At 41.9% G+C, this 27,892-nt stretch overlaps 1 protein-coding gene across 1 annotated transcript; it reads right to left on the bottom strand.

The window, feature by feature from the left end:
- Positions 1 to 1,701: 1,701 nt before the first annotated feature.
- Positions 1,702 to 27,892, bottom strand: rin1b (Ras and Rab interactor 1b; the record flags this gene model as incomplete). The annotated part of the gene is made up of 11 exons (XM_079258165.1): positions 1,702 to 2,025; positions 6,306 to 6,475; positions 12,786 to 12,917; positions 14,866 to 15,174; positions 21,728 to 22,265; positions 23,737 to 24,021; positions 24,354 to 24,535; positions 25,751 to 25,842; positions 26,659 to 26,731; positions 27,430 to 27,544; positions 27,749 to 27,892. 11 exons carry the CDS (start codon positions 27,890 to 27,892, stop codon positions 1,702 to 1,704), a joined length of 2,364 nt encoding a protein of 787 aa, XP_079114291.1.

Genomic DNA, 27,892 nt, shown 5'->3' with positions numbered 1-27,892 from the left:
AATACTTCACTTCGCTTGTTGATGACTGCAAACCTGTAACAACCTGCATCAGCCCAGAACTTCGCGTCTGCCACATTTCTACACAAAACTGCATGTAACTAAAAAGTGCAGAACAGATATTGCAATTTTTATTGCGATACTGAGTTAACTGACAAAATACAGTCATGTGTTTTTTACACAGAAAAGAAATAGTGAGCTCTCACAGTGAACACATGCTTCACGCGCACGCACACACCACATCCGCAGAGCCTTCACATTAAATGAAAAAGCATGCAATAATGTCAAAACACATTATAGGTCTAGAAACCGACCTCCTCAGCGGATTAAAAACTCCAGATATGTTGAAAAATTCATACTTACTTTTGATATCTATCCAACAAATTGAACGGTTAAAAGTTAGTTTTAAAATACACAATATGATATCTGATAATGAACACTCAGCTGGTGGTGATGACTTGCAGCAGGAGTCACCGCAACCTGACGATGTGGACATTTACATTCTACCAGCCACCGTGAGGTCCTGGTTTTACTGGTTGGACTGTCCTCTTTCAACACCAAGTCATCTTACAGTGTTACCAAGAGAAACAGCTCAACCGAGAAGCAGTGGATCAAAAACAAGGAATGAAGGATTAAAAACTCCGACAAGGAAAAACCGGTTTTAATACATTCGCGAGTCAGTCAATAAATCTGTGACAGGTTTGCTCCGGAGTGACGATGGGATACGTTTTTGTTCTCCCCTCGCACGATTTAAAAACTAAGAGCAGATGCTCTTTTATCACTTCCCTCCTACTCACCCATTACTCCACCTGCCAAAACCACTTAAGAGAAAAGAGAGTTTTCACCTTTTTCTCTATAAAGTAAAAATAAATCTGTTTCTGTGGGTAATTCTCAGCAGAAACAGCTGATTTAAAGCTTCCCTCAAGCTTCAGGGACTGAACTCCTTTCGCAGCAAAACGGCCTTTCTTTCTCTGTTTTCCGTCACTTTGGTATTGAGGTTTGGTCTTGGCTTAAACACGTCGACTTTTTTGTTCAGCTATACTCCGGGGGGGTGGGGGGGGGGGCACAGAAAAGCTTTTTCTCCCCACTTCTGAAACATTAAAAGTTCCTTCCAAACATCTGCAGACTTTTACACATAAAGTGAAGCAAAACAAACAAACAAAAAAAACCCATCTGACTGTCTTTTAGCTTTAGCCAGAACTACACTGTGAAGGGTTACATCACCATGGTGGACGGTTTGTCTTCCTATGTGCATGCAGGAAATGATTTTGTTTCCAGGCAACAGTAGTCAGAATTTGTCTTTGGATTGGAGCCTCCTTACGTTTAAAAATGATGTAATCCCTTCATGGTATAACTCTGGGTTCATGTCTCAAAAAGCAATCAAGTCCATTTATTAAACATTTCCATGTCACAAATAATACACTCCTTTACACTAGCAGTCACACTGAGTGGTACAACTTTTGGCAGCAGTCCCTATGCTGGTCCCGCTCTGCTCTGCATGTTGGTCCGTTAGGGGACGAGTTCGTCGTTTAAGGTCAGCTTGCAGTTTTTCAAAACAAGTCCTGATCCTTAACGAGTCCCAACACAATGCCGGGGAGAGAGAGAGAGAGAGAGAGAGAGAGAGAGAGAAAGAGACAGAGAAAATGACCAGGCATCCATCTCCTCTTCCTCCTCCAACTCCCTCCTCCCTCCAATGCCTCCCACTCACTCCTCACACACCGACTCGCTCAGGTCCACGGCGCCACCTCTGGTGAGCCGCCGCATCTTGCTGAAGTCGTGGTCGGTCCTCAGGTAGGAGAGTGAGGGGCCCCCTTCGCTGTGGCTGGCGAGGTCCTGAGGCTGGGCCTGAGGTGGCAGGGCCCTCATCTCACCGCCGCTGCGCCAGTACAGGGTGTATTGCTGCGGGTCAGACACTCCGAAGGTGGCGGCACAAAGCTGTGCCAGGGCTTGGCTTGTTTCCCCGGCTCTCCACTGCAACGTCCGCACGGCGCTCCGATCCCCGTCCTGGAACAGTATCCGAACGCACCTCTAAAAGGCAGGAAGGAAGGGAAGAAGAAGAAGAAGAAGAAGAAGGAGGAGGACAAGAGATGCAGAGAAAACGAGTGAATTCATACTGTAATGATGCAAACCAGAGGTCAAGAGGCTTATGGAGTGAGGGCAAAAGAGGGGGAGGAGATGGAGAGATGGAGCCAGAGGAGGAGTGAGAACTGTGGAAGCACACAGCCTGATCATCTGCTCCAATCAATGAGGCAAAATGATGCTTATAAAAGAAACTGGCTGTAAAACAAAGCTTCTACTTCCCACACACAGCCAGCCGGGTCAAAAATCTTTATATGAAAAATCATCCGCATGATATTAGCTCTTTTCTCCGCCGCAGCTTCATTAATACATGCACAGCGATCCATCCTAACATGTGCACATCCAAACTCTTCCAAGTAAGTTCACTGTTGCATCGCTCTGCAAAAGTTTGACCTTTTTTGCTTTCACCCTAAGGTTTTTTTCCCCCCTTAAAACAACAAAAATCTATCAAAACATAAAGCTAAAAGCCCTCTTCAACATTCCTCCCTCTTCAAACACTTTAACCATTATATAATGTCAGATTCAGCCTCCTACAGACGCCCTCCTAACTCTCTTCACCGCTCACACGTAGAGTAAAAACATTCTGGACATTATCTCTTTACTAAACATCCAATGCAGAGAAAGTAGAGATAATCCCCTACACTGCTAAACACAAACACACCGACGAGCCTACACACACTACTACAACCGGCAGCAAACACCAGAACAAGTATTCCCACAGGGTCCTTAAAAAAAAAAAAAAATAGAGCAAGAACACACAGAATTAAAATCAACAGGTCTGCCATCAAACTCACAGAGTCACTGAGCTCCTCGCTGTCCGTGTGCATATTGTGTTTGCCTGCTTCGATGGGAAGATGCAGCTCAATAAATTTCATGTTATCTGACCGCCCACCTCTTCATAGCACTTGGCTCACTGATCCCCGCCTGTGTCAGTGGAAAATCTGGCTGCCGGGTGAGCTAGATCGGCTATTTGAAGCCAGGAAAAGCACCACGTGACGAGACAGAAACGTGGAAGACAATGCCTCCCCCTCCACTATGGTATCTGGTGGACTGTTACACCAATTTTAGGAACGGGGGGGGTGGGGGGGGGGGGGGGGGGGGGGGGGGGTGATAATAGAAGAATGAAGGATAAAAAAAAAGGTCTGTGTGTGTTTGGGCATTAGTGCGAGCCTGGTCGTTAGCTGGCAGCTTCAGATCAGCGGATTACCTCTAAAAATGTCTAAAAGTTAATCCCCCCACCCCCACCAAATGAGTTTGAAACATATTTGCATGAAAAAGGAGTGAAATCCAGGTGTTCTGTCACTTTTATGAAGGATCTGGTGTTTGAACATCAAACTTTTGCTCAAACCCTCAGAAAACACAAGTACTTTCCAAGCAGCTGCAGCTGTAACGCCGGAGCTCAGCTGCGTGCTCAGAGATGGGTTGGCCCACCTGTAAGCATCACAAATGCAGGACATGTTGCTCAGCGTGTGTCACCATCAGTATAATTAATCACTGTTATTTCTGGGTGGATTATCACCATAGTTTTGCTTACAACTGAGTCTTCTGTGTCATTTAAAGAACAACATAAAACTTTTTTTAATTTTTTTAAATTTTTCTGATTGTTGAAGTTCTGACCCACAATTACACAACAAGAACTTTTAGAGTCAGATATTTACTGCCTCACACATTGCAGTTTTCTTCAGTTTGCAAGTTAAAAACAAGTTTGAGATCATTTTCCCCGATAATTCGCTCAAAATTTGCACATTATCCAAATGAGACTTGCATCAACAAACTGATGCATGATATCTGTGATCTGGAGAGTTAATCTTAGATGTGATGGAAGTATGCAAAAATAAATAAATAAAAAATAACAACAATAATAAATAACAGAAAAAAGGATGAATGGGCCATTAAGTTAATTTTCTAACCTGGCAAACTTGACATTTTCTGCACTGAAACATAGTAAAAAGCAAATAAAAAAAACTGTTTTCAAAGTCTGCGATGGACTGGCGAGCTGTCCAGGGTGTACCCTGCCTGTCGCCCAAAGCCGGCTGGGATAGGCTCCAGCTTCCCCGCGACCCTGAATGGAATAAGCGGTTCGGAAAATGAATGGATGAATGAATGAATGTTTTCAAAGTATGCATAAGTGTAATACAGCCCACCGGCCACTTTAAAACAGAATCAGGAGTCTTTTGCAGAGATAGGGGCACATGGAGATCGGAGGGACTGATATATGAAATACACTTTGTGTGAATTAGAGACAAATGAACTTCTAAGTGGAATGCAACACATATCCCATATACGAAGATGCCATTTCAGTGAGGCACGGTAGTGGTAGCATGATGCTGTGGGGGTGATACTCAGTAGAAAGGGAAGGCAGGCAGGTTAACAGTGTAAAGCATATTTATGTATGGGGGGGGTTGAAGTTAAACAACATAAGACTCAATATGATAAGTAAAGCATCCCACCAAGACAAAACAGGAATCATTTTCGGAATTTAATTGTATTTAACTTAATCTGGTTTGCTGAAATAATTTATTTTTATTTTTGAGACCAGAAGGGCTGGGATTGATCGAGTTATTGTCACAAATGGCTTTATTTACTTCAGACCGACCCTCTCTGTAGGCTGTCAGATCAGCCTGTGGGCAAAATGAGTGGATTGAGACTCTTCCGCATTAAGCCCCGCCTCCCGCCACTGCACTACATCGGGAGCACACACCGCACCTGTTTTCGCCGTCATTGTAACATCTCATGTAAGGATTAGACTGATATGAACTCAATAAAAAAAACAAAATACAATGTCAACACATAGCATACAGCCCTACATGTTGGAACCTGAATCAGACCCTGAAAACAAAGTGGAAAACAGCAACCCACAGCAAGGAATGCAGCAGGATGTCTCTCTTTGGTAAACTCACCAGCCATCGTTGGAAATAACTTTATCCCACGTTTTCCACCCGCCTGATGTATTTGTACATGCCCTTGTTAACCAGTAGAAGGTAACCAATCACCGAACCTTATCCCCCGGGACGTCACAAGGATTTCCAAGTAGAAAAACTCTTTAAAACGACGCGTTTTTCGTCGCCATGGAAACCGAACAAAGAGAGTGCTGGAACTCAAACTCAAACTCAAACTCAAACATGCATTTAGGTGATAAAAAACCGTGCCGTTCACATGTCTGATGAGGATTCAACACTGTAACACTGTAGAAAGCTCAGAAAACTCCAAATACCATCATAGGACCCCTTTAAAGGAAAAAAATATTCTAAAGTTTCACTTTGCAAAATGTGTCTTAAATCTGGTTACTGTTTTGGTGACATCGCTGTGCTCTATGTCAACCATGCTATTGCGCCTCATACTGGCTGTAAGGAAGAGAAATGATAAAGGGTGAGTTCACACCAGGATCGATGTGATTGGGGACTCTGGTCAGTTGGGGTTTTCAACATTCAGCTGGGTCGAGTTTGCATTCACACAACACTTTCTCAGATGAACTGGACGTTTAAAACAATGAATAAGGTGGCGGTGCATCAAGAATAAATATAGGATAAGACAAGAAGAAACTTCGCTCATCTATTGGTTAAGGCAGGACAGTTTCTGGTTCCAACACATACATAGAGCTGCATTTCTTCCCGGCTGTCTTACAACTTTCACATTGTTCTTTGATAGACCAGAACTGTCCTACATGGGTGTGTGTGTGTTTTGAATGTGTTTACCCACAATGCTTTTTCTATTGGACAACATGGTATATTTGGTTCAGCTGAGACAGACTGAGACCTACATTTCCAAGTGGATCAAACTTCACAGATTTTGCTTCTTTGATTCACATCAGTCAGTTCGCACGTTCACAAAACCCCCAACAAGCCAGACTTCTAAGAACTATGATTCCAATCAGAAGAGCTAAAACACAATATCACATCTCTCCCAAACTATACATACATCTCTTAACACAGTAACACCTGACACACATGTACATGTGCTTGTGTACATGTTTAAGACATTTATTTATCACAAGTAGCCTATTAGTTGAGACTAAACAACCCAAACATTTACACTAAAGTTAAAGAACTCCAAAAAAAGACTTTTTTATAGCTACTTCTATATAATCAACTACTGCATAATTTCTTTAAATTATTTGGCACATTTCATCATTGTCACACTGAATAATGTGGGAAATGTCTGCAAAATTATTGAGGATTTCTCAGAAGATTACTCCACAATGAACCCAATTCAAAGTAGTTGGTGCCTACTTGGCTCTGCTGATTCTCTTTTTGTTTCTGCGCCTCTCGACTTCTTCTGCAGCTCCACTCTTTCAGCGCCTCCTGGACCTGTGGCGTCAGGGAGCCTGAGAAGGGCTGCTCCTGCTCCAGATTCTGGAGAAGACACAGGCTGGCGTACACACTGGTCAGGTAGTATCCACCTGGCGGCAAAGAAGCAGAATAGATGGATAAAAAGATGCTTGTTTCGATGCTGCAACGAATGTATAAAAAGTTAATAGTGATTAATTGTGAGCTTGTGTCACTCTTACAGTCGTCTAGTCTCTTAAAGATAAATGTGTGGATAAGATTTTCTAAACCTGGCAGAAAAATCAGACTTTTAGTCATCAATATGTTCTTTAAGCAATCGAAGGCTGACTTCACAAGTCAGTCAGTCATTCGTTATCTTAACTGCTTGTCCAATAAGGGGAATGGGGAAGCTGGAGCCTATCCCAGCAGGATACACCCTGGACATGTCGCCAGTCCATCACAAGGCCATCACAGACAGACAAACAACCATTCACACTCCTACTTAGGGACAATTTACAGCAATGTTTATCAATTCCGGTCCTCAGCCTCCCTGCCCTGCATGTTTTATAGGCAACCTTAAATGAAACAAAAATAAATAAATAAACCTACAATCGACCTTTAATTGTCACTCGAAGCACTTTTATATCCATGTTCACCCAAATGAACTCCATTGACTGTTTCTTGCATCAATAAAAATTAATAGAAAATCAGTAGCAGGGAATAAATTATATGTTTCTATTTAAACTGGCAAATATGTCAACATATTGATGAATTAATAGTGAACTAATGTTCGTTAATTGATGATCAATGAAGGATCAACTAATCACATGAATCAACATTGAGATAATCAGTTCATGATGACCAACAGAAATTCATGATAAAGTCTTCATTAATAAATACATTAGTTCATTATGAGTCACACATTACTAAAGTACATGGCTTGTACCATTACTGTAAAAAATAATTATTTATTATATAATATATTAATAATTTAATATTAATAATTATAACACTTATTAATTATTCAATAATTATGATTTTTAAAATTATTATTATTAATATTAAAAAATAATAAATAGCTTATTATTATTATTGTTATTAATAAGTAAAATAAAAGTGTTACTGCTGACTCGACAAAGAAAGCTGAGTCAAATGAGCCAAATCTTTAAAAACAGCCAAACTTCCACACATTGTCTTGTCAACTATCATTTACATATTTTTTCAAGAGGCCTGACTGGAAAATCTACACAGAAAGTCCAAAGTAATTGTTTCAGACACTTGAATTCTCGTTTCTATTTGCAGATTATTTCATAGCTCAGTTTGAGAAATCTGTGTAGGAACCATATAAAAAAGTGTAGCCAGAAATCAGAAACCGACCTCTATGATGAAGACCAACCTGGGCATGAATGTTCCCTTGCCCGGATGCGGGTTACCGGGACCCCCCTCTGGAGGTGACAGGCCTGGAGGTGGGGTACGAGAGCGAGCGTCTGGTGGCCGGGCCTTCGCCCATGGGGCCCGGTCGGGCTCAGCCCGAAAGGGTTACATGGGGCCCCACCTCCCGTGGGCTCACCATCTGCGGGATGAGCCGTAGGGGTCGGGTGCAGTGTGAGCTGGGCGGCAGCAAGGGGCGGGGACCCTGGCGGTCCGATACCCGGCTGCAGAAGCTGGCTCTAGGGACGTGGAACGTCACCTCTCTGGTGGGGAAGGAGCCTGAGCTTGTGCGCGAGGTTGAGCGGTTCCGGCTAGATATAGTTGGACTCACCTCGACGCATGGCTTGGGCTCTGGAACCAGTACCCTCGAGAGGGGCTGGACTTTCTTCCACTCTGGAGTTGCTCATGGTGAGAGGCGCCGAGCAGGTGTGGGCATTCTCATCAACCCCCAGCTTGGTGCCTGCACGTTGGGGTTTACCCCGGTGGATGAAAGGGTAGTTTCCCTCCGCCTCCGGGTGGGGGGGACAGGTCCTGACTGTTGTCTGTGCTTATGTGCCGAACAGCAGTTCAGAGTACCCACCCTTTCTGGAGTCCTTGGAGGGAGTGCTGGAGGGTGCTCCTTCTGGGGACTCCATTGTTCTGCTGGGGGACTTCAATGCTCACGTGGGCAATGACAGTGAGACCTGGAGGGGAGTGATTGGGAGGCATGGTCCCCCTCCTCTGAACCCAAATGGTGTTTTGTTATTGGACTTCTGTGCTCGTCATGGATTGTCCATAACGAACACCATGTTCCAACATAAGAGTGTCCATATGTACACCTGGCATCAGGATTCCCTGGGCCGCAGTTCGATGATCGATTTTGTAGTCGTATCGTCGGACCTGCGGCCACATGCCTTGGACACTCGGGTGAAGAGGGGGGCGGAGCTGTCAACTGATCACCACCTGGTGGTGAGTTGGCTCAGGTGGTGGGGGAGGAGGCCGGTCAGATCTGGCAGACCCAAACGTGTTGTGAGGGTCTGCTGGGAACGCCTGGCTGAGTCCCCCGTCAGAGCGAGCTTCAACTCCCACCTTCAGCAGAGCTTCAACCATGTCCCGAGTGAGGCGGGGGACATTGAGTCCGAATGGGCTGTGTTCCGTGCCTCTATTGCTGAGGCGGCCAGCCGGAGCTGTGGCTGCAAGGTCGTTGGTGCCTGTCGTGGCGGTAATCCCAGGACTCGTTGGTGGACACCAGCAGTGAGGGATGCTGTCAAGCTGAAGAAGGAGTCCTATCGGGCCTTCTTGGCCTGTGGGACTCTGGAGGCAGCTGATCGGTACCGGCGGGCTAAGCGGCATGCGGCTTCGGCTGTTGCCGAGGCAAAAACTCGGGCATGGGAGGAGTTCGGCGAGGCCATGGAGAAAGACTTCCGGACGGCTTCGAGGAGATTCTGGTCCACCATCCGGCGGCTCAGGAGGGGGAAGCAGTGCTCCATCAATACTGTGTACAGTGGAGATGGGGAGCTGCTGACCTCAACTCGGGACGTAGTGGGTCGGTGGAAGGAATACTTCGAAGACCTCCTCAATCCTACCAACACGTCTTCCGATGAGGAAGCAGAGCTGGCGGACTCAGGGGTGGACTCTCCTATCTCTGGGGCTGAAGTCCCTGAGGTGGTCAAAAAGCTCCTTGGCGGCAAGGCCCCGGGGGTGGATGAGATCCGCCCGGAGTTCCTTAAGGCTCTGGATGCTGTGGGGCTGTCCTGGCTGACACGCCTCTGCAGCATTGCGTGGACATCAGGGGCAGTACCGCTGGATCGGCAGACTGGGGTGGTGGTCCCCCTTTTTAAGAAGGGGGACCGGAGGGTGTGTTCCAATTACAGGGGAATCACACTCCTCACCCTCCCTGGTAAGGTCTATTCAGGGGTCCTGGAGAGGAGGGTCCGCCGGATAGTTGAATCCCGGATTGAGGAGGAGCAGTGTGGTTTTCGTCCTGGTCGCGGAACAGTGGACCAGCTCTATACCCTCTTTGAGGTCCTGGAGGGGGCATGGGAGTTTGCCCAACCAGTCTACATGTGTTTTGTGGACCTGGAGAAGGCATTCGACCGTTTCCCCCTGGGGCTCCTGTGGGGGGTACTCCGGGAGTATGGGTTACCGGACCCCCTTGTAAGGGCTGTCCGGTCCCTGTACGACAGGTGTCAGAGCTTGGTCCGCATTGCCGGTAGTAAGTCAGATTCGTTTCCGGTGAGGGTTGGACTCCTCCAAGGCTGCCCTTTATCACCGATTCTGTTCATAACTTATATGGACAGAATTTCTAGGCGCAGCCGAGGTGTTGAGGGGATCCGACTTGGTGGCCTCAGGATTGGGTCCCTGCTTTTTGCGGATGACGTGGTCCTGTTGGCTTCATCTGGTCGTGATCTCCAGCTCTCGCTTGAACGATTCGCGGCCGAGTGTGAAGCGGCTGGGATGAGAATCAGCACCTCCAAATCTGAGACCATGGTCCTCAGCCGGAATAGGGTGGATTGCCCTCTCCGGGTCGGGTCCTGCCTCAAGTGGAGAAGTTTAAATATCTCGGGTTCTTGTTCACGAGTGAGGGAAGGATGGAGCGCGAGATCGACAGACGGATCGGTGCGGCGTCTGCAGTAATGCGGGCTCTGCGCCGGTCTGTCGTGGTGAAGAAGGAGCTGAGCCAGAAGGCGAGGCTCTCGATTTACCAGTCGATCTACGTTCCTACCCTCACCTATGGTCATGAGCTGTGGGTCGTGACCGAAAGAACGAGATCTCGTATACAGGCGGCTGAAATGGGTTTCCTCCGCAGGGTGGCCGGGCTCACCCTTAGAGATAGGGTGAGGAGCTCGGTCATCCGGGAGGGGCTCAGAGTAGAGCCGCTGCTCCTCCGCATTGAGAGGAACCAGTTGAGGTGGCTCGGGCATCTGGTCAGGATGCCTCCTGGATGCCTCCCTGGTAAGGTGTTCCAGGCACGTCCCTCTGGGAGGAGACCCCGGGGAAGACCCAGGACACGCTGGAGGGATTATATCTCTCGGCTGGCCTGGGAACGCCTCGGGATCCCCCCCGCAGAGTTGGCAAATGTGGCTGGGGAGAGGGAAGTCTGAGCTTCCCTGCTTAGGCTGCTGCCCCCGCGACCCGACTCCGGATAAGCGGCAGAAGATGGATGGATGGATGGATGGATAGCCATAAATCACTGCACAGCCGTCTTTAACTTCTTTGAATGGTAATTTTGTCATTTGACACTAACTTTTACAAAAACTGGGATTTTATTAAAGCTATGCAACAGTCCAAACAACTTTTAGTGTCCACAAATTCATATGTAGTCTCAACAAGCCGCTTTTCAGTCGCATTTACAAGTCATAATTCTAAGCATGTGATAAAATAAAGAGGAAAATGTGTGATTAAAAACAGGTGGGAATTCTGCTGTATCTTTATAAACATATGCTCTCCTGCTTTTACCAAAAGATGCTAAAACAGGGTAGCGACAAGGGACCTTGTAGCATCTGCAGCTTACATAAATAAGCCTGTCCGGGTCAAGTCAATCAAACCATATTATCTGAGTGTGTTAGTCCAGTTTTAGTCTGAGCATTGGTTTTGCATGACTTTAATTAAATAGTTTCATAAGTTTAAATGTATTCTACAAGTTTGGCCTGATATATTAATGATGAGAACTGAAGTGGTCCAGAAGGTCTTCCTTCACCATCATTGTCAGCCAAAAATACTTTTTTCAAATGTTTTTATTCTCTTTAAACTCAAGACAAGATCTACACATCCAGTGCTTTTTACTGTTTGTCTTCATAATGCTAATGAACAGAAGATGTGTTTACAGGCCCGGTAATCTGACCGTGACGTCACACTACTGGGAAACGTCTCATTTCTCTCATATTCTTGCTGTATTTAACTGGATTTGTCAAAACTCTAGTAATTTCTAAAATATTTATAGTGATTTATTATGATGAGGACAACACAGATAGATATTTAGTCATTTTAAAAAACCTGAATCAATACTGATTGAGAGCTTGTTATGTGTATGTTGTAGAACTGCAATGCTGTGGGAGAGGTAGCTAAAAGTGGCATATTCACATGACATGGGGACAACACTTGACTTGTGCTCACTCAGGGACCAAAAGAATATAAAAAAAATTTCACAATTCACTATAACTCAGTTGTAAATAAGTTTTAAAGTTTACTGAATTGAGTTTAAACTATATATAAGACATGAATGTTAGGGTTGTGACGATATAATTTTGTCCCTATTCGATCTGATTTTTTTTGGGTGCCGATTCGATTTAAACTGCAATTCTCAGATCTCAAAACAAAATAAATGTATAAACTTTGTTTTTTTCTCATCATTTTACTTGATTTCAATGAGGAAAAAAATAACACAGTAGCCAGACCAATTATTCTGCTGCTATAATGCCCAAGAAGACAAGTTAAAAGATCAATAAAAATGCAAAAAATATTTTATAATGGATTATTTTTATCTAATTGGGAAAAAAAAAATCGATTTTAAAATTGTGAAGCAAAAAAATCTCGATTTTCGATTTGATTTTCCCACCCTTAATGAATGCATTGTTTCTGGCATTTAGTATAAATAACTTTCATCAGTTTTTCTTTTTTAAAGTCGCCGACGCCTTTGTGGGACACGAAGAAGCAGTGTTGTTTCACTAAATTGTCTTAAAAATCTAAAAAATTGTTTAGCTTTTTTTTAATGAGGCTTGCTCTGAAGATGTGGCAGCTTTGGAAAGTGTTACAGAATGCCAAACACGAGCTACAAACTGGGTGACATGATGCCATGTATGATGTGATTTTATGCACAAATGCAGAGCAGTTATGCAGATCATATTGTCACATCCAGCAGCAAGACTCATAAATCATCTGCTGGCACCAAAACAATTGGGAGGGTTTAAGAAGAAGAGATGTGTCATTTACAATATGCATATCTGCAATGACTGACCATCTGACCCATCGATGATCAGAGGCGGCACAAATCCAGCACAAGAGGAAAGACAGAACTAAGAGTTTAGGTCATACCCTCTCCACAGAGCCAGGAGGGCTCCAGCAACTCCATCATATACTCCACCTCTATCAGGATGTGAGGCCTGTTACACTCCACAATCACATAAGATAGCGACGGCAGGAAGTCGTCCCAACTCACTTCTTGCCCTAAAAAAAGCACAGAAAAAGAAGCATTCATTTTCCTTGGATGACATTAGGAGTTAATATTTTGACTTCACTCACAGTGTAAGTGCAGTGATGCTGTGTATGAAATACCAAAATGGTGCCTAATAACTCAGGGGTGTCCGACTCCAGTCCTCGAGGGCCACAATCCTGCAGGTTTTTGATATATTCCTGCTCCAACACATCTGACTCAAATTAATGAGCCATTGTGCAGAACTTTATAGGCTGATGGATGCATTTAACTTGAGTCAGGTGTGTCGGAGGGGATAAATAGAAAACTAGCAGGACTGTGGCCTTACAATGACTTTGGACACCTTTGGTATGACATAGAATCTGTAAAAAAGATGTAATCAGGATGAGTCGTAGTCTCCTGAGATCTAGTAATTCATTTTTGTGTGCTGTCATGTATGTTTTGTTCTGCTTATATACGACTGTAGTCTTACAATGATGTCACATGGGTGTGCAGTGGCCTCGCCAGCTGTTCTTTACCTGTCTTTTAAAAATGGCTGAAATCCACAAAAACTCATTTTATGAAGAAAAGTAGCCAAAATATCTTTATTTAGAATGTTTTAAAATATTATTTTAGGGTGAATCTTACAAAACAAGTATTTCAGTGAGTTTTCTGAACTAAGCTTCTTTATTTTTTAGAGCAAATGATGAATTTCTTACTTGCATTGATTTCTTATAGACAGCTGTTTGGCAGAGAGAGAGATTAATCCTGAAATAATTATTCAGAGAAATTCAAACAAAGACCTTTCAGAAGATGACAATCCAGACAGGAGAAGGTGAAAACCAGACGAGGAAGAAGAGAAGTCAATCAGCGGAAGTGGACAAAGTAGAAAAGTGTTCCAGTCTTATCTGGGCTGAAACCAACTTTAAAAAATACTGGATCTTTTAAAAATTATTTTGAGCTAAGAAACTTGTATAATACATAAAAATATGTTCCATTAATGTGATTTAACTTCTGTTTATTAATACAATGCAAATATTATATTACATATTTAAAAATTATATATATATACATATATATAAATAAAATTGTTTTCCAGATACGTGAAAAAAATTTTAATGTTAATTTGCACCATTCTTCATTTCATCTGAACCGGCAACCTCAGTACCGTCAAGGGTTTGCAAGAAGCTGCCAAGAACATCTCCCCGTACCTAGAGATCCATCCACTTATTGATAAAGGAACTGATAACCAGGGACAAACACATCAACAAGACCTGGATGATTCAAAGGATGAAAAGTTCTTTCTGCAAATCATGAAAAGGAAGCCCCACCCAGATGATAGAATAAGAAAATATGCAGTCTCAAGCCTGTCAGGTGCAGAATGCCTGAGTGCAACATCAAACATGTCATTTCTATTGACATTTGTTGCACACTTGTGACTCACAAATGCAATAAAAGCAATAAAAAGTCTTTAAGATGTTTGTTTTTCTTTTGACCACCCATATACTTGATTTATACTTTGATCTATCTGATCTAAATCAAAATGCTTGTTTCAAATCAAATCAAATCAAATCAAATCAAATCAAATCAAATCAAATCAAACTTTATTTCTATAGCTCTTTTCGTGCTTAAAAAAAACAATACAAAAAGTGCTTCACATAATAAAACAATTTCCATCAAATACACAAAACATACACACACATACATCCACAGTTTTTCCTGGGTCTCAGGAGGACAGATATACCGATGCTTGAATAGATTGTTGACCTTTATTTTCTCTTACAGAGAGGATTTTAAGCAGCAACCATTATAAAATCCAGCATTTCCACATTAGTTGATCATCTTCTTATTTTCCTTCCACTACTAAGGTGAAACCAATTATCTAGTTTTGAATCCAAGTTCCCCTCCCAGTCAGAGCCAACATATTAGCAAAATGATATTTTGAAGTGTTTGTAGAACAGTGTAAACATGCAGCAGCCTCACCGTGTAAGGACCCCATGGCTTTGTGGACACACTTGCACACCTGCAGGAGCAGCAGCACCTTATCGATAGGTGAGTGTGTCCGTTGCATAAAGATCAGCTTCTGCTTCACCCTCTCCACCTCTCGGCTATCTGGGACCCCGGTCCTCACACCCAGTCTCTCCATGGCCGTGTCCCCTTTCAGGTGGAGCAAGTTCTGAGTGAGGCGATGGGTGGAGCCGTCCTGGCTGTGCAAAGCCATCAGGGCCTTCTCAAGCCGGGACTTCAGAGGCCTGAGCACGCAGGAGAACATGGCTCGCTCCAACGCCAGGTCTGCAGACAGAAGACGGGTTTTCATTGTTTGTGGGAGCTGACACTTAATCTGATGGGCTGATGCACAAGGAAAGGATTCATTCTTAGTTATACTACATGTGTTTTTATTCATTTTGCAGGTTGAGAAAGGTGGCATGTATAAAGGCAATGGCAAGATGCCCAGAGATGTGTGCTGATCAGCAAACTGAATTATCAGAGTGTCAGGAAGCATGCTCCCGCCTTACAGAGAGAAAATGAACAGAGCTGCCAAGAAACAAAATTTAAACCAATGATTTTAGATTCCTGCTTGCTGGAAGCTGTGTTTTTAGACCCTTCCCAAGACAACTTCATGATTTATGTGAGTTTTTTTTTTTATCTTATTCATTTAACCCTTATTTTACCAGGAAGTCCTTTGAGATAAAGTCTCTTTTCTGAGAAAAGAGGCACAAAGTTTAAAGATTTCAAAACCAAAAAAGTTGACATGAATTAATGAGTTACATGAATTAATGTAATTTTGTGTAAAATACTATTTTCATTGGCACCAAACCCATCTAGTTATATAAACTAGAAATTTCAGTCAGCTGGTTATTCAGTTCAATTTAATGGGTATGTGGATAGCGCCCCTTCATAACAATGTCATCTCAGTGTTTACAGACAGACCAATTCGGACCAAATCATAATGAATAGTGTAGTTAAACTAAACCAGCATATTGCATAATCTTGATTTGGATCTAATCCCCCATCCTGAGCATGTACGAGGCGACAGTGGGAAGGAAAAAACTAGTTTTTAACAGGAAGGAAAAAACACAGGAATCCGGTTCAGGGAGGGAAGCCATCTGTTTGACCAGTTGGGGTAGAGATGTCATAAAATTATCCTCATGTCAACTTCCCTCGCCAAGCTTGAAGGAAAAAGCTTAAAAATGACCGTGACTGCAAATATTACAAGTGTACAAATAAAAAGATTCTTAAGAATTGAGTTTGCTATTAGTGGTACAATAAGATTGTGAGGCATCTTTGAATTTGAACTGTTCATTGTAAGGTGTATGTATTTCGTTTGTTCTTTTCACACAGTTGTAAATAAAATAAAATAAATATTAAACTGGATTTCACCTAACATATCACTTTTATATTTACACACAGCCACCTTAAACGTAAAAAAATATTTTGTCATGGAAAATATAGGAAAACATTTTATGACAATACGGTAAAATTCACATAAACATGGCTGAGTAACATCCCGATTACTAAGTTGGAAAACACTTTATTTTTGTGATTGAAGCTGAAAAAATCTTGAAGAACTGCTGCAAACTAACCAATTACATGCTTGTTCCCATTAGCAGATAATTCCACATTTCTAAGTATTCTTTACATAAATTCCCTCAACAACGCAGGAAAAAAACTAAATCTAAAACTCTGACTGTAAAAATGATATAAACTCCCCTGCAACAGTGGGCAGGAATACAAAGACAAATAAGCAATTAACACACAATCTGGTCTCATCTGGGTTTAGATTCATTTTCAGATAAAAGTTTTATTTTTGGTTTTAATTCTGAAAAACATCTTTGTTATCAAGACAATAATATTAAACCTACCATGACCTAACCCGCAATGACACAAGTTGTGTTCTCATAAACTTTAAATAACACACATCTCTAATGCAACTCTTCAGTTCAGGCTTTTCCATTTTTCATCCAAAATCCGCCTGGTGTGCTTTTTAAATCTGGGATTATAACAGAGCATAATCGTTATGAGTCTTCTGTAGCGTAGAGTGACGTGTATGCACTTTCCTGTACAGTAACCTGTGCGGTTCCTTGCATCACGAAATCAATTTAAGATGATTAAAACGAGTGTAAAAATGCATTACATTGTAATGTATTAACTGTGTCTGCACAGCTAGAGTTTTCTGTTATGACACCACATTAGCAAAGCTTTTAATTGTGGATTTAAACTGAACATTTAACTGTGAAAGAGAACAGACTTCCTTTGCAGGTTGCCACTCCCACCAACTTCCTCCATCCTCCTGGCTAAAGGATAGACTTCCTTTGATTCACCCATGTCCAATATGTGACTGTCCTTCTGTTGTGCTAAGCTAATCTCGCCCTGGTTTGATGCTCAGGAAGCAGTCAAAGATTCCCTCAAGTTGCTCCCAGAGAAATAAAAAGAGCTCATTTCTTCATATGATAGATGGCATCTTTAAAACATCTTGTGGAAATAGTAAGAAATCCCTTTTCTCTGCCAATTAAAAACGATGGGCTCTTCTCTTTGGCGTAGCAACAGCCGTGCATGTATGACACGCATGCATGCGTGCTCTCACACGTGGAAACACACTCTCACACTTCTCCTGTAGTCAGTGGGCAGTCCTGACTCAATATTTTCCACTCATCCTCATTATCCTTGTTGTTTCCCTCCTGTATAATCCTCCACACCTCCACTTTACCCTACTATAACACTCCCCCCCTCCCCACCCCCTGTGATCAATCATTCCCACCCTCTCCCAGCATCCGTCTTCTGTTTACCAGCTCAGGGGAGTAACAGATTACATGTAATCTGATTTTTTTCAGTCTTTTGAGCTGTTACTCAAAGATCTGTAACTGATTACATTTTCTAAGTAACCTGCCTATTTCTATTTCTCCCTCCCACCCTCCCCTGAATCGTGCTGCTTTTCAAGTGAGCGTGGGACTGTGATATCTTTTTATGATAACCGAGTGGGAGAAAAAAAAAAATGCAAATGCCTCCCACCGACGCAACGCGAGATAAATCAGATTCACAGCGCAGGAAGGAAGGAAGCAAGGGAGGGAGGACAGAAGGCAGCGGCCGAGCGCTGTGCCCCTGAAGCCTCCGTGCAGCCAGGCAACCATCATCATGCATTTACACGCAAACACGCCTGCAAGGGCACACTCTTCCACACACGAAGCAGTCCTAAAAAAAGCAAAAGCCTGTCCAAACGTCCAGCTACATTCCTAGCCTTGCAATATCTTTGCAATAAAAAGCCTGAATTTAAAAGATGCCAAAACTTTCCTAATAATGCTTTTTTGTCTAAATATCAGGGATAAACCAAAGCAAACTACTTTGTCTTGACAGCTTCTTTTACGGGAGTCTGAGCGACCAACCACTTAACAGACCTGCTTCCTCTGGCGCTGCTTCTACTGAATGACGATTTCTAATAACACGGTTTGTTTTTCACATCCATCTCACGGTACTCACCTTCTCTTCCTTTAATGTGATGAACTAATCATGCATGCAAATTAGATGATATTTAGCTCAGGCTGGAATCCAGCATAGTCAGCTAAATTTAACCAAGCAATTCATTCATGGAGTGAAACTAAAAGATGGCGAAAAGTCCCTTTAAAACGTAGTTGTAGCACATTTTTTTGTCAAATCCGTCAAATTAATATGAGAAAAAAAAAATCCTAAAACAATAAAGTTTGGACAACTACTTGTTTTTACAATGCAAAGTTTTCAAAAGAGCACAAACAAGATTATTTTCTCATCGTTTACAGTCAGAAGACTGAAAAATTTAAGGACACAATTAGGTGAAAAATCCATGCCTGTTCCTTTGGTTGGATCTCACGTTGTTGTTTTGCGCTGCGATGGCAGAAACAACATAAAAAACTAACAACCGAAGGCAAAAGGTAAATCTCACTTGGAGTAACCTGGCGAACAGTTCATAGATATCTCCATCTTAAGATAAGTAGAATAATGTTGATGTTGATGTCCCTGTTTTTGTGGAAAACATATTCTGTTAGCATGATAGTGAACAGCATAGCAGAATATCACACGCATGAAATGCACATAGCTCAAAACTGCAGTTTTTTAGATTACACGCTTAAAAAGCCTGACTTAGGAAAACTCCTGTAATGCATATTTTCCCAAAAAAATAATGGTTTAAATGATCTTAAATAATATTTCTTTTGCCTCAAAAAAATTAAACTTAAACCAACATTTTCCCGAAACATTGTTGGGTGTTTTCATATTATCGGGGTGTGACTGCGTGCGACCAAATGGCCTTTAACAGAGACTGAACACAGACCCTAAGCCTACGTGAAAGTAAGAGAGGACATGAATGCAACGGGAGAGGGATACAGCTGGGAGGATAAACGTGCACGAGAGCGAGCTTTCAGTGAGGGATCGTGTCTTTCGCAGGTGTTGAGGACGGCCGACAGCAAGACTGATGATTTGGTGCTCCTGTATGAGGATTAGAAGCAGATAGCAGATACTAGATCAGGCAGGGGAGGAAACACTCGCCGAGCTGTAGTTAAACAAACTCTTCTTCTTTTTATAGGCCTGCAGGATTTAATTATCTGAGGAGGGAAGTGTTTGTGGGAGGTTTTGATACTTGGTTGTTTTATGTATTTCCTTATGTTTATGTGCACTTTTTGCGGCGCCTCCTGAAGAGGGAGATGTGGTTTTAAGTAGTTTTTAGTGTAGGGTTGCATTGGTGATATCTTCAGGACTATTTACTGTCATGGAGGCTTTAAAGGTTTCCCTTGATTACATCCTCTCTTAGTTTTGCTGAATTTTAGGTACTTCATGACGACCATTCCTTCACGTACTGTCTGGTGTGATAGTGTACACAGTGTAGTGTTCAAGGAGCATCTTTTACTATATTATTTAAATGTTCCATGTTATGCAAACTTCACTTTCTAAAGCTTTTATAACAGTCATATGTGTCCACATAGTAAGGGTGAGAAAATCGAATCGAAATATCAAAAATATTTTGCCTCACAATTTCAAAATTGATTTTTTGTTAAAAAAAAAAATTTTGATTTTTTTTTTCAAACAAATAAAAATAGTCCATTATAAATTTTGTCATTTTTATTGATTTTATGGATCTTTTTATTTGTCTTCTTGGGCATTATAGCAGCAGAATGATGTCCTGGCTACTGTGCTGTTTTTTCCTAATTTAAATCAAGAAAAATGACGAGCAGAAAAAAAAAAGTTTTATACATTTTTTTTTAATCTACAAAAATCAGCAATATCAAAGAATTGTGAGAATCGCAATATAAATCGAATCGGCACCCAAAAAAATCTGAATCGCATCAGGACAAAAACATATCGTCACAGCCCTACCACATAGCCTGTGTATGAGACCCAAAAATGAGAAAATTCTGCCACCTCTCTCCATTGCTTGCTCCACTTTTTAGCTAATGTGTGCTCAAACGGGTGAGTTTGACATCTTTCCCTTTCTGACCTCACAAAGAAAAAAATCAACACTCCCCCACGAGGTGGAGGATGCCATCATGAATCTTTGAAGGGGCATTCAAAGATTCAGACACATAAAACAGCCTGTTCTCAATAGAGCTCATAAGAGACACTTTTGGAGTGATGGAAATTAAGGCCCAACGCTGAATTTGGGGTAATAAACTTTAAAAACAATGTTGTTGGACCTGTGATACACATATGAAACTTCTGAAAAATGTATAATACAGGACTTTAACAATCCCCTTCACACCCGATTGCAGTCAGTTAATTAAATACTTTAACACTGGGGTGCTCAAGACTGGTCCTCGAGATCTACCAACCAGGATTTTGGCTGAATTGCCTCATACACATTAAATTCACCTTTGCAGAAGGATGGTAATGAGCTGTTATGATCCAGGTTTGTTGGAGATGGGTCACACTTTTTTCTTTTTTTTGTCTTGTCCAGCATTTAAGCAAGCAGCAGCGTTCTGCGGGGCAAATTTACTTTGGCAAGAGAAGCATTATTGATATAAGGCTCCCCTTGATATTCTGGATTTTTACTTTATTTTTCATTTTATTTTACACAATTGGTTGTATTACCAAGCTTGTATTCCTGGACCGGACCGAAGAGGATAGAGTAGAGAGAGAATGGTCACATTTAAAGGTGCAGGATAGTTGAGCTCGATGACTGGACCTGGGCACCCCTGTTTTAACACTAAAATGAATTTTTTTTTAGTCTCCTGTGGAACAGAGAGGACTGAAAAAACACCATCTGATGTTTTAACTTGCCTGTTCTAAACAATTGGATGGTGATAAGTCTTTTAAGCTCAACTACCATTTGTCCCTCGCCATAAACCCCATCAGGAACAACCGTTGTACGTTTCTGTGCTTCAGAGGCATGGCCTCAGGGGGAAGTCTGAAGAAAGGTTTGTTTTTTTTTTCAAAATGTAGCTTGTTTAAAGTGTTTTTCCAGAATCTTCTAACTTTAAGGGCTCTGACATGTACGGCAAAGATTTATAATAATATTCTGACACATTTTTTTGGTAGTTCTGCTAAAACCAGCGTGTAAAAATGTGGTCTTTATAGGACATGGCTGGTGCTGTGCTCTGCTTCCAAATTCATTCATATATTTTTGTTATGAGAGGCACACATACATAGAAATGTGCAGTGTATTTTATCAGTGGCTGCTGCACTGAAAATGTTATTAGTGGAAAAAATGTGATTTTGACTCAATACTTTTCTGCTCCAATCAAAGGGATGAAAAAAAGAAGTCCTGGGACCCCTTCAGCTCCTAGCTACCTTCAGAAAGTCTCCGACCTCTTTGGCATGAAGCCCCTCAAATCAAACTGTGTTTCTTTAAAATATATATTTTTATAGATTCCCCTTTATTTACCTTTCTCACTCTCCGGCACCAAGGTTTCGATGGGAGGCTCCAGTTCTCCGCTGTCCAGCAAGCAGCACTTCGCTTGTGACAGAAAGAGACGCAGACCCTGCAGAAGCTGCACGGTGGTCACACGCGATGAGGAAGAAGATGAAGCAGAGGTCAGTGATTTTAGCACCTCTCGCTGCTCCAGAAGGAAGTCCTGAACCATGCCCCCAAAGATTGAGCGTCTGTCTCTGGAAAGCTCCTCCACCAGTCGAGTCACCCGCTTGTCTGGAGCAAAGAAACAAACAAATGCTTCGCTCATGCGGTGCAGCCCACCACGGCCACGAGAGCGGACCAGTGGAGGTCTCTGGTAGGCGTGTGTTTGGATTTGGGGCATCATTTCTGGATCTGAATCCGAGTCATTGTCCTCATCCATGCTGCTGAAAGAGCTGCTGCTGTCGAGTTCAGCCAAAGACGGAGCTGGACGGTGCTCCAGGGCTAACAGGGCCACTTCAATACACTGCTCCTGCTGGGCTTTCGGTGGCTCCTCCACTGTCGCAGGTGTCTTGAACACGAGAAAAATAAAAATTTCAATAATATCAAATATGCAATCTTTTGGTGCATCCAGTTATGTCTAAAATCCCATACCAAACAAGATGGTGTGACAAAGCGGGTGAGACTGTAATTGTTCACCACTTGTCCATAACATTTACCTTTTCTCATATTTGTCTCTTTAACTTTATTCTGTTATTTCTGTTGCCAGGTAACCATGCTGCACTTACTATCCCGGGTTGTTAGTGTTTGCATTGTGTTGCATTTTTCATTGTATTACCATTTAACATTATTCTTTGTTTAACTCCACGTTGCAGGATAGATGTTGGGGAACGGCCAACCCAACACTTCCACATTGCAGATGTGAATGACTTCCTAGATTAGTTGACTGGGAGAAACCAAGTGGAGGATTTCCTCTTTTGTAGTTTCTTTAAGTGTGGGCTTATTTGAAATAATGTATTAGAACCATAGACTGTATATAAAGAGATGGACGGAGTCTCTGTGACGTCACCCATAGGCTTCTCAACAGCTGGTGGGCGGTTCCTACCATCGCCATGTTGGCAGCGTCATGCACGTCGTCTCGCCCGGAAAATACAAATATGGGCAAAGAGGTGAAGCTGAGAGGGGGGCTGTGAGTGTCATGGCGGATGACTGACATCGAGCGAACTCCGAGCTTTCTGTAGCAAAAAGCTAACCGAGCTAACGGGAGATAACCAGCTAACGGAGGTAAGCGGGCTAAAGCGAAGTCACATTGTTAACCGACTAAAAACCGCAGTTGTTCTGCGTTCTTTTAACTTGAAGCGGGAAATTGGGGACCTGTCAATCAAAAGGACACGCCCCTAAATATGCCGAACTTTGAGATTAAATTACTTTTAAACGGGCGAGTTAGAAAAAGATTCACTCCCCCCACAGTTGTCATGAAGGTAAACCTGACCTATAAACCTAAAATGGACTTTTTAAAACAGGCTGTAAACATGTTTATTTCTGCTGTGAAGTTGGCCTTTTTAACATGGGAGTCTATGGGGATTTGCTCTGTTTTGGAGCCAGCCCCTAGTGGATGAAGGGGGAACTGCAGTTTTATGCACTTCACATAGGCTTCACTTGTAACCACCGAGGTTGCCGCTTGATGAGAACTGGTATTCCTTTTGTGTATTTTTGTTTTTGTTTAGGAATTTGGTTAGGAATTTGTTGGTGTAGAGTAAGGTTGCTGGGGATAGTGATATTGGGAAATGGTTTAGGCTAAATCAAATCAGGTGCATGTCTCATGTACGTAGTCAGTTTTGGGAGCTTGTGAGAAGAGAAAGAGGGAAAAGCATGTGAAACTGTGACTGATTGCCCACAGATCTTTGAAATTGTACGATGGACAACTCTTATGGAAAATAAAATGTTCATCTTTAAGGAAATCCTATGACTGCTGATTCTGTCTGCATCTGATCTTCTTCAACCTTGGACACACTACCTCACAGATGGAAAGGGAGACTCACTTGTGACGTATAGACAGACATCATGTCGTCTTCCTCTGCTGACCCAGGTGATACAGCTGGCGTTCGCCTCAAGATGCCAGCTCCTGCATGGACTCTCCTCTGTGGGTTGGTGTTGGCCTTACGCAGCCCTTCTGATACTCCAGGTTGCTCCACTGACAGGGGAGGTGAGAAGGAGCCAACCCCTTCCAGGGACAAATTCATGGAGGACTCGGAGAGCCGGAGCCGCATGCTGCGTTTGAAGCGGTGGCGTTTATTGGAGGCACTGTGGTTTGTGTGTTGTGGCTGCTGTAATATCGAAAAACCGGATTCAAACATTTTCATTTTTATTAAAAAAGAGATACTACAAGGTGTCATCATAGTGGTAGATGAATAGTGGGACGGATTCAGAGCTCCTGTTGTGGAAGGAACTTTAAAAAGCTCATAAATCAAAGCTTGATTGCAGCAAATTTGAAATATTTTCTTTTTTTTTTTTAACTAGTTTTAACTCATCTAATCCTGCGTCACTGGATTAAACAAACTGTGACGCTTAAATAAGAATAAAGCAATGACACACACACAGCAGAGGTAAATGTCCTCTGAGATGAAGCTAGTAGAAGCACAAAATGTTGACTACTGACCTTGCTAACCTCCAGTTGAAGAAACAGCGGGTTGATGAAGCAGATTTTGCCTTGTCTGCCTCGGGTCAGCAGAGAACACCGGTCTTGGTTCATCCCCGTCTGACCCTGGCTGCTGCTGGTTGATGCCACACATCCCACTGGTCCATTCTGGATGTCTGAAGCACTTGGTGAACTCCAGAAGTCTGGCATAAAATTCAGGAAGATACTTTAATGAGATTTATAGAAAGTAACCAAATCTTTTCCATAAAAATTTAAGGTCAGGTCTCATCTTCTTATGATTTCTGTGTAAATCCTTTATCAAGACCATATAGTCCTCATTCCCAGCTCTAAATCGTTGTGTGGTGACTTCATTACAGCAGCTTTGAATCATGTAAATTCAGAAATTCTTTCTACAGTACTAAACATTTGTTTTGCATCCCCTCATTAACATGAGCATCATGCTCTTTAAAGCCTCACTCCGTTTTAAAAATGATTCTTTTTCCCAGTAGGCGGCTAATCGGGCAGGACCCAGCGTTTGTGAGCATCTACTTACTGGTGTAGTATTTTTTTAAAGTAAACTGTAAATCTTTCAAATTTATACACTGTCAATGGATTTGGCACCTTGCTAAACTGTATGGTGTGTGATCGAACCTGACACCTGTCTACTCATCACACTATCAATACAATATTGTGGATTTAGTCTGAACTTTCAGGTTAAGTAAACCTTGTTACCTGAAACTTTGGTTATGTTTCAAATGAACATCCAACATTGTAACATTATACATCAAATATAATCCAGGAAATAAAAGATAAGCATAACTATTGAAAGGAAAAACAAAGAAACAATCTTCACCTCCAACAACACAACCTGTTTTTCCACTGCAAGCTGACTACAGCAGACTCCTTGTGCAGAACTATGATTATCGAGCGTCTGGTTAGCACTTCTGACCATCATGAAGTCACACCTCGCTCTTTGCTACTGCGCTACAACAGCACATGTTACTGTGTTAAAATAGATGCAAGCTGGGAGTCACTATTTCACTCCGCTATTCGCTGACGTTCTCACATGTGCAACTTTCCTTTCTTTTCAGCCATTTCACCCTAACAAATAGGTTTTCCAATTAAATCCCATCATTGTGTACACGAGTAAATGAATGGACACGTTTTTTGTAGCTCCAATATGCTTCTTTAGTCCTTTTTTTTGTTATGAAATGGGAAAAAAAAGTCAAAGTTTCCTTTTTTTGCCAATAGAAAATGGATAAAAGCAATGTGTTCTATTACATTTAGACTTTGTGGCCTTTAAAAATGAAAATCAGCAAAAGTATTACATATTATCTACCAAATAATTCACAGCAGTTCAATTACCTGCTAAATTCTACTATTATTATTTTGGGCAAGAGTAAATGGGCATGACTGACCTTGCCCCATGTGGGAGATGGCTTCCAGCTGCCTGTGTGTTGCAGCTTCAGCGATGGCGTCTGGTAGCTGTAGAGGAAACGGTAACACGTCCCTGTGGATAAAACAAATAATATGTAGCAATGTTGTTGTAGCTACATCAAATCAGTTTAACTGCATAAGCTTAGTAAGGGTGGAAAAATCGAATAAAAAAATCGAATATCTGGATTTTTTTTGCTTCACAATTCTAAAGTTGATTTTTTGTTAAAAAAAAAATAATTGATTTTTTTTTTCAAACAGATAAGAATAATCCATTATAAAATTTTTGTAATTTTTATTATTTTATTGATCTTTTAACTTGTCTTCTTGGACACTATAGCAGCAGAATGATGGTCTGGCTACTGTGTTGTTTTTTTCCACATTGAAATGAAGGAAAATGATGAGTGAAAAAAAAAAGTTTCAAACATTTTTTTGTTTTTAATCTACAAAAATCATCAATATCAAAAAATTGTGAGAATCGCAATTCAAATCAAATCGGCACCAAAAAAAAATCGGAATCAAATTGAATCGGGACAAAAGCATATCGTCACAGCCCTATAGCTTAGACACATTTTATCTATCATCCTGATGCGCAGCATCTCTGACAATCTGATACCATAACTGCACCATGCTTATGTTTTCAGGCTTTGCTCCAGAATTTGGATCCTGGCTGGAAAAAAAACCCCAAAACACCTGAGCCTGATCTTTAGTGATCTACTCATCTCTAAAGTACCAACAGGATAAAAGACTGAAAGCTGCTGTGTTAAGCAGAACCATTTCTCTTTATGTGAAACTGTGGAGTCCTCACAATGAACATCTAAACAAACCAGTTTAGACACAAGCATCCACATAATGTTATCAATTTTCCATATAAGCTGATATAATCATTTACCTGCTGATACAGTAGAAGGCCACCAAACGACACAAGTCTGGGAAACTGAGCGCCGAGCTCTCCAAGGCGAATGCTGGTGTTAAAAGAGACAGAGTTTGATTGACAGGTGTGGAGGCACTTTCACTGAAACTGTCAGAACCAACATGGAGGACATCTCCTCTCTGCTGCACATCATTTTTCACCTAATGACTATATGAACAGCACTGCACCACAAGGTGGAAGCATGCAGGGCAGCCAACAGACTCCCACGTGACTTAAATCAATGTTATCATCCAGAATAAAAAAAAAAAAAACAGAAACAAAAAATATCTGAAGAACTTTAAACAACTTTACTGGGATAAGGTAAAGTCTCAGCTTAAACTGGGAGACAACTGTAATGAATTTCATTTAGGTAGTTGTTTTTGTTGAAATATGTCCACCATTACACAGATTTTAGACCATAAATGTGGTAACTTTATTACCTCTTATTGTGATATCAGACACAGAGGCAGGGTTGGGTCATATCAAACTGTATAATGTGTAAGTTTGTTGTTTTTTTTTCAACAAAAATATATCATTTGTTACAGGGAGGGTCACAGTTGTGTAGTGACAACATTTGTTTTCAGGTTAAATCCTGAGTTTCATTATAGCAACTGGGCCATTTTGATAAAATAAATTGAATGAGTGAATGCATGAATTAATTAATAAAATACTTAATTAAGTATTAATCCCCTGAAGGAAATAATATTCTACTCTACAAGTCTAGATAACACCGACTCATTTTATACTTACTGGAGTCTTCCTCACAGATGAAGCACTCCTTAACAGAGGAGGCGCTTGTGTCTGCTGTCACCCTCAAACATAAAATCTTCCTCTGGCTGGAGCTGCATTTGCGTACTAAAAAAGTCTGTAATAAGAAACATCAGAGGAACAAGTAAAAAAAAAAAAAAAGAGAGAACAGGTGTAGAAAAGTTTCTGTATTTATGTCACTTTTTTTTTTTTTTTTTTTAAATCAAACTTTTAGGGATCTTTCTGTCCAGAAAGTTGCTCTTAAAAAGGAAAATCTGAAGAGATATGCAACTGAGAGTTTACACGGCTGATTGGTCCTCACCCCAACAGGCTCTCTGAGCAGGATGTAGAGGGCGGAGTCTTGGCTGAGTGACAGCTGCAGCCACACGGGATGCGTGAGCAACAGACGATCCAGGACACTGAAGGCCCGCTGGGAGCCCCGCTGGGAGCTGCCCACCTCCTGCAT

The sequence above is a fragment of the Telmatherina bonti genome (genome assembly GCF_933228915.1).
Source record: "Telmatherina bonti genome assembly, chromosome: 18".
In the NCBI taxonomy this organism is placed as follows: Eukaryota; Metazoa; Chordata; class Actinopteri; order Atheriniformes; family Telmatherinidae; genus Telmatherina; species Telmatherina bonti.
The sequence above is the reverse complement of the archived record's forward strand: the minus strand, read 5'-3'. Positions and strand labels throughout refer to the sequence as shown.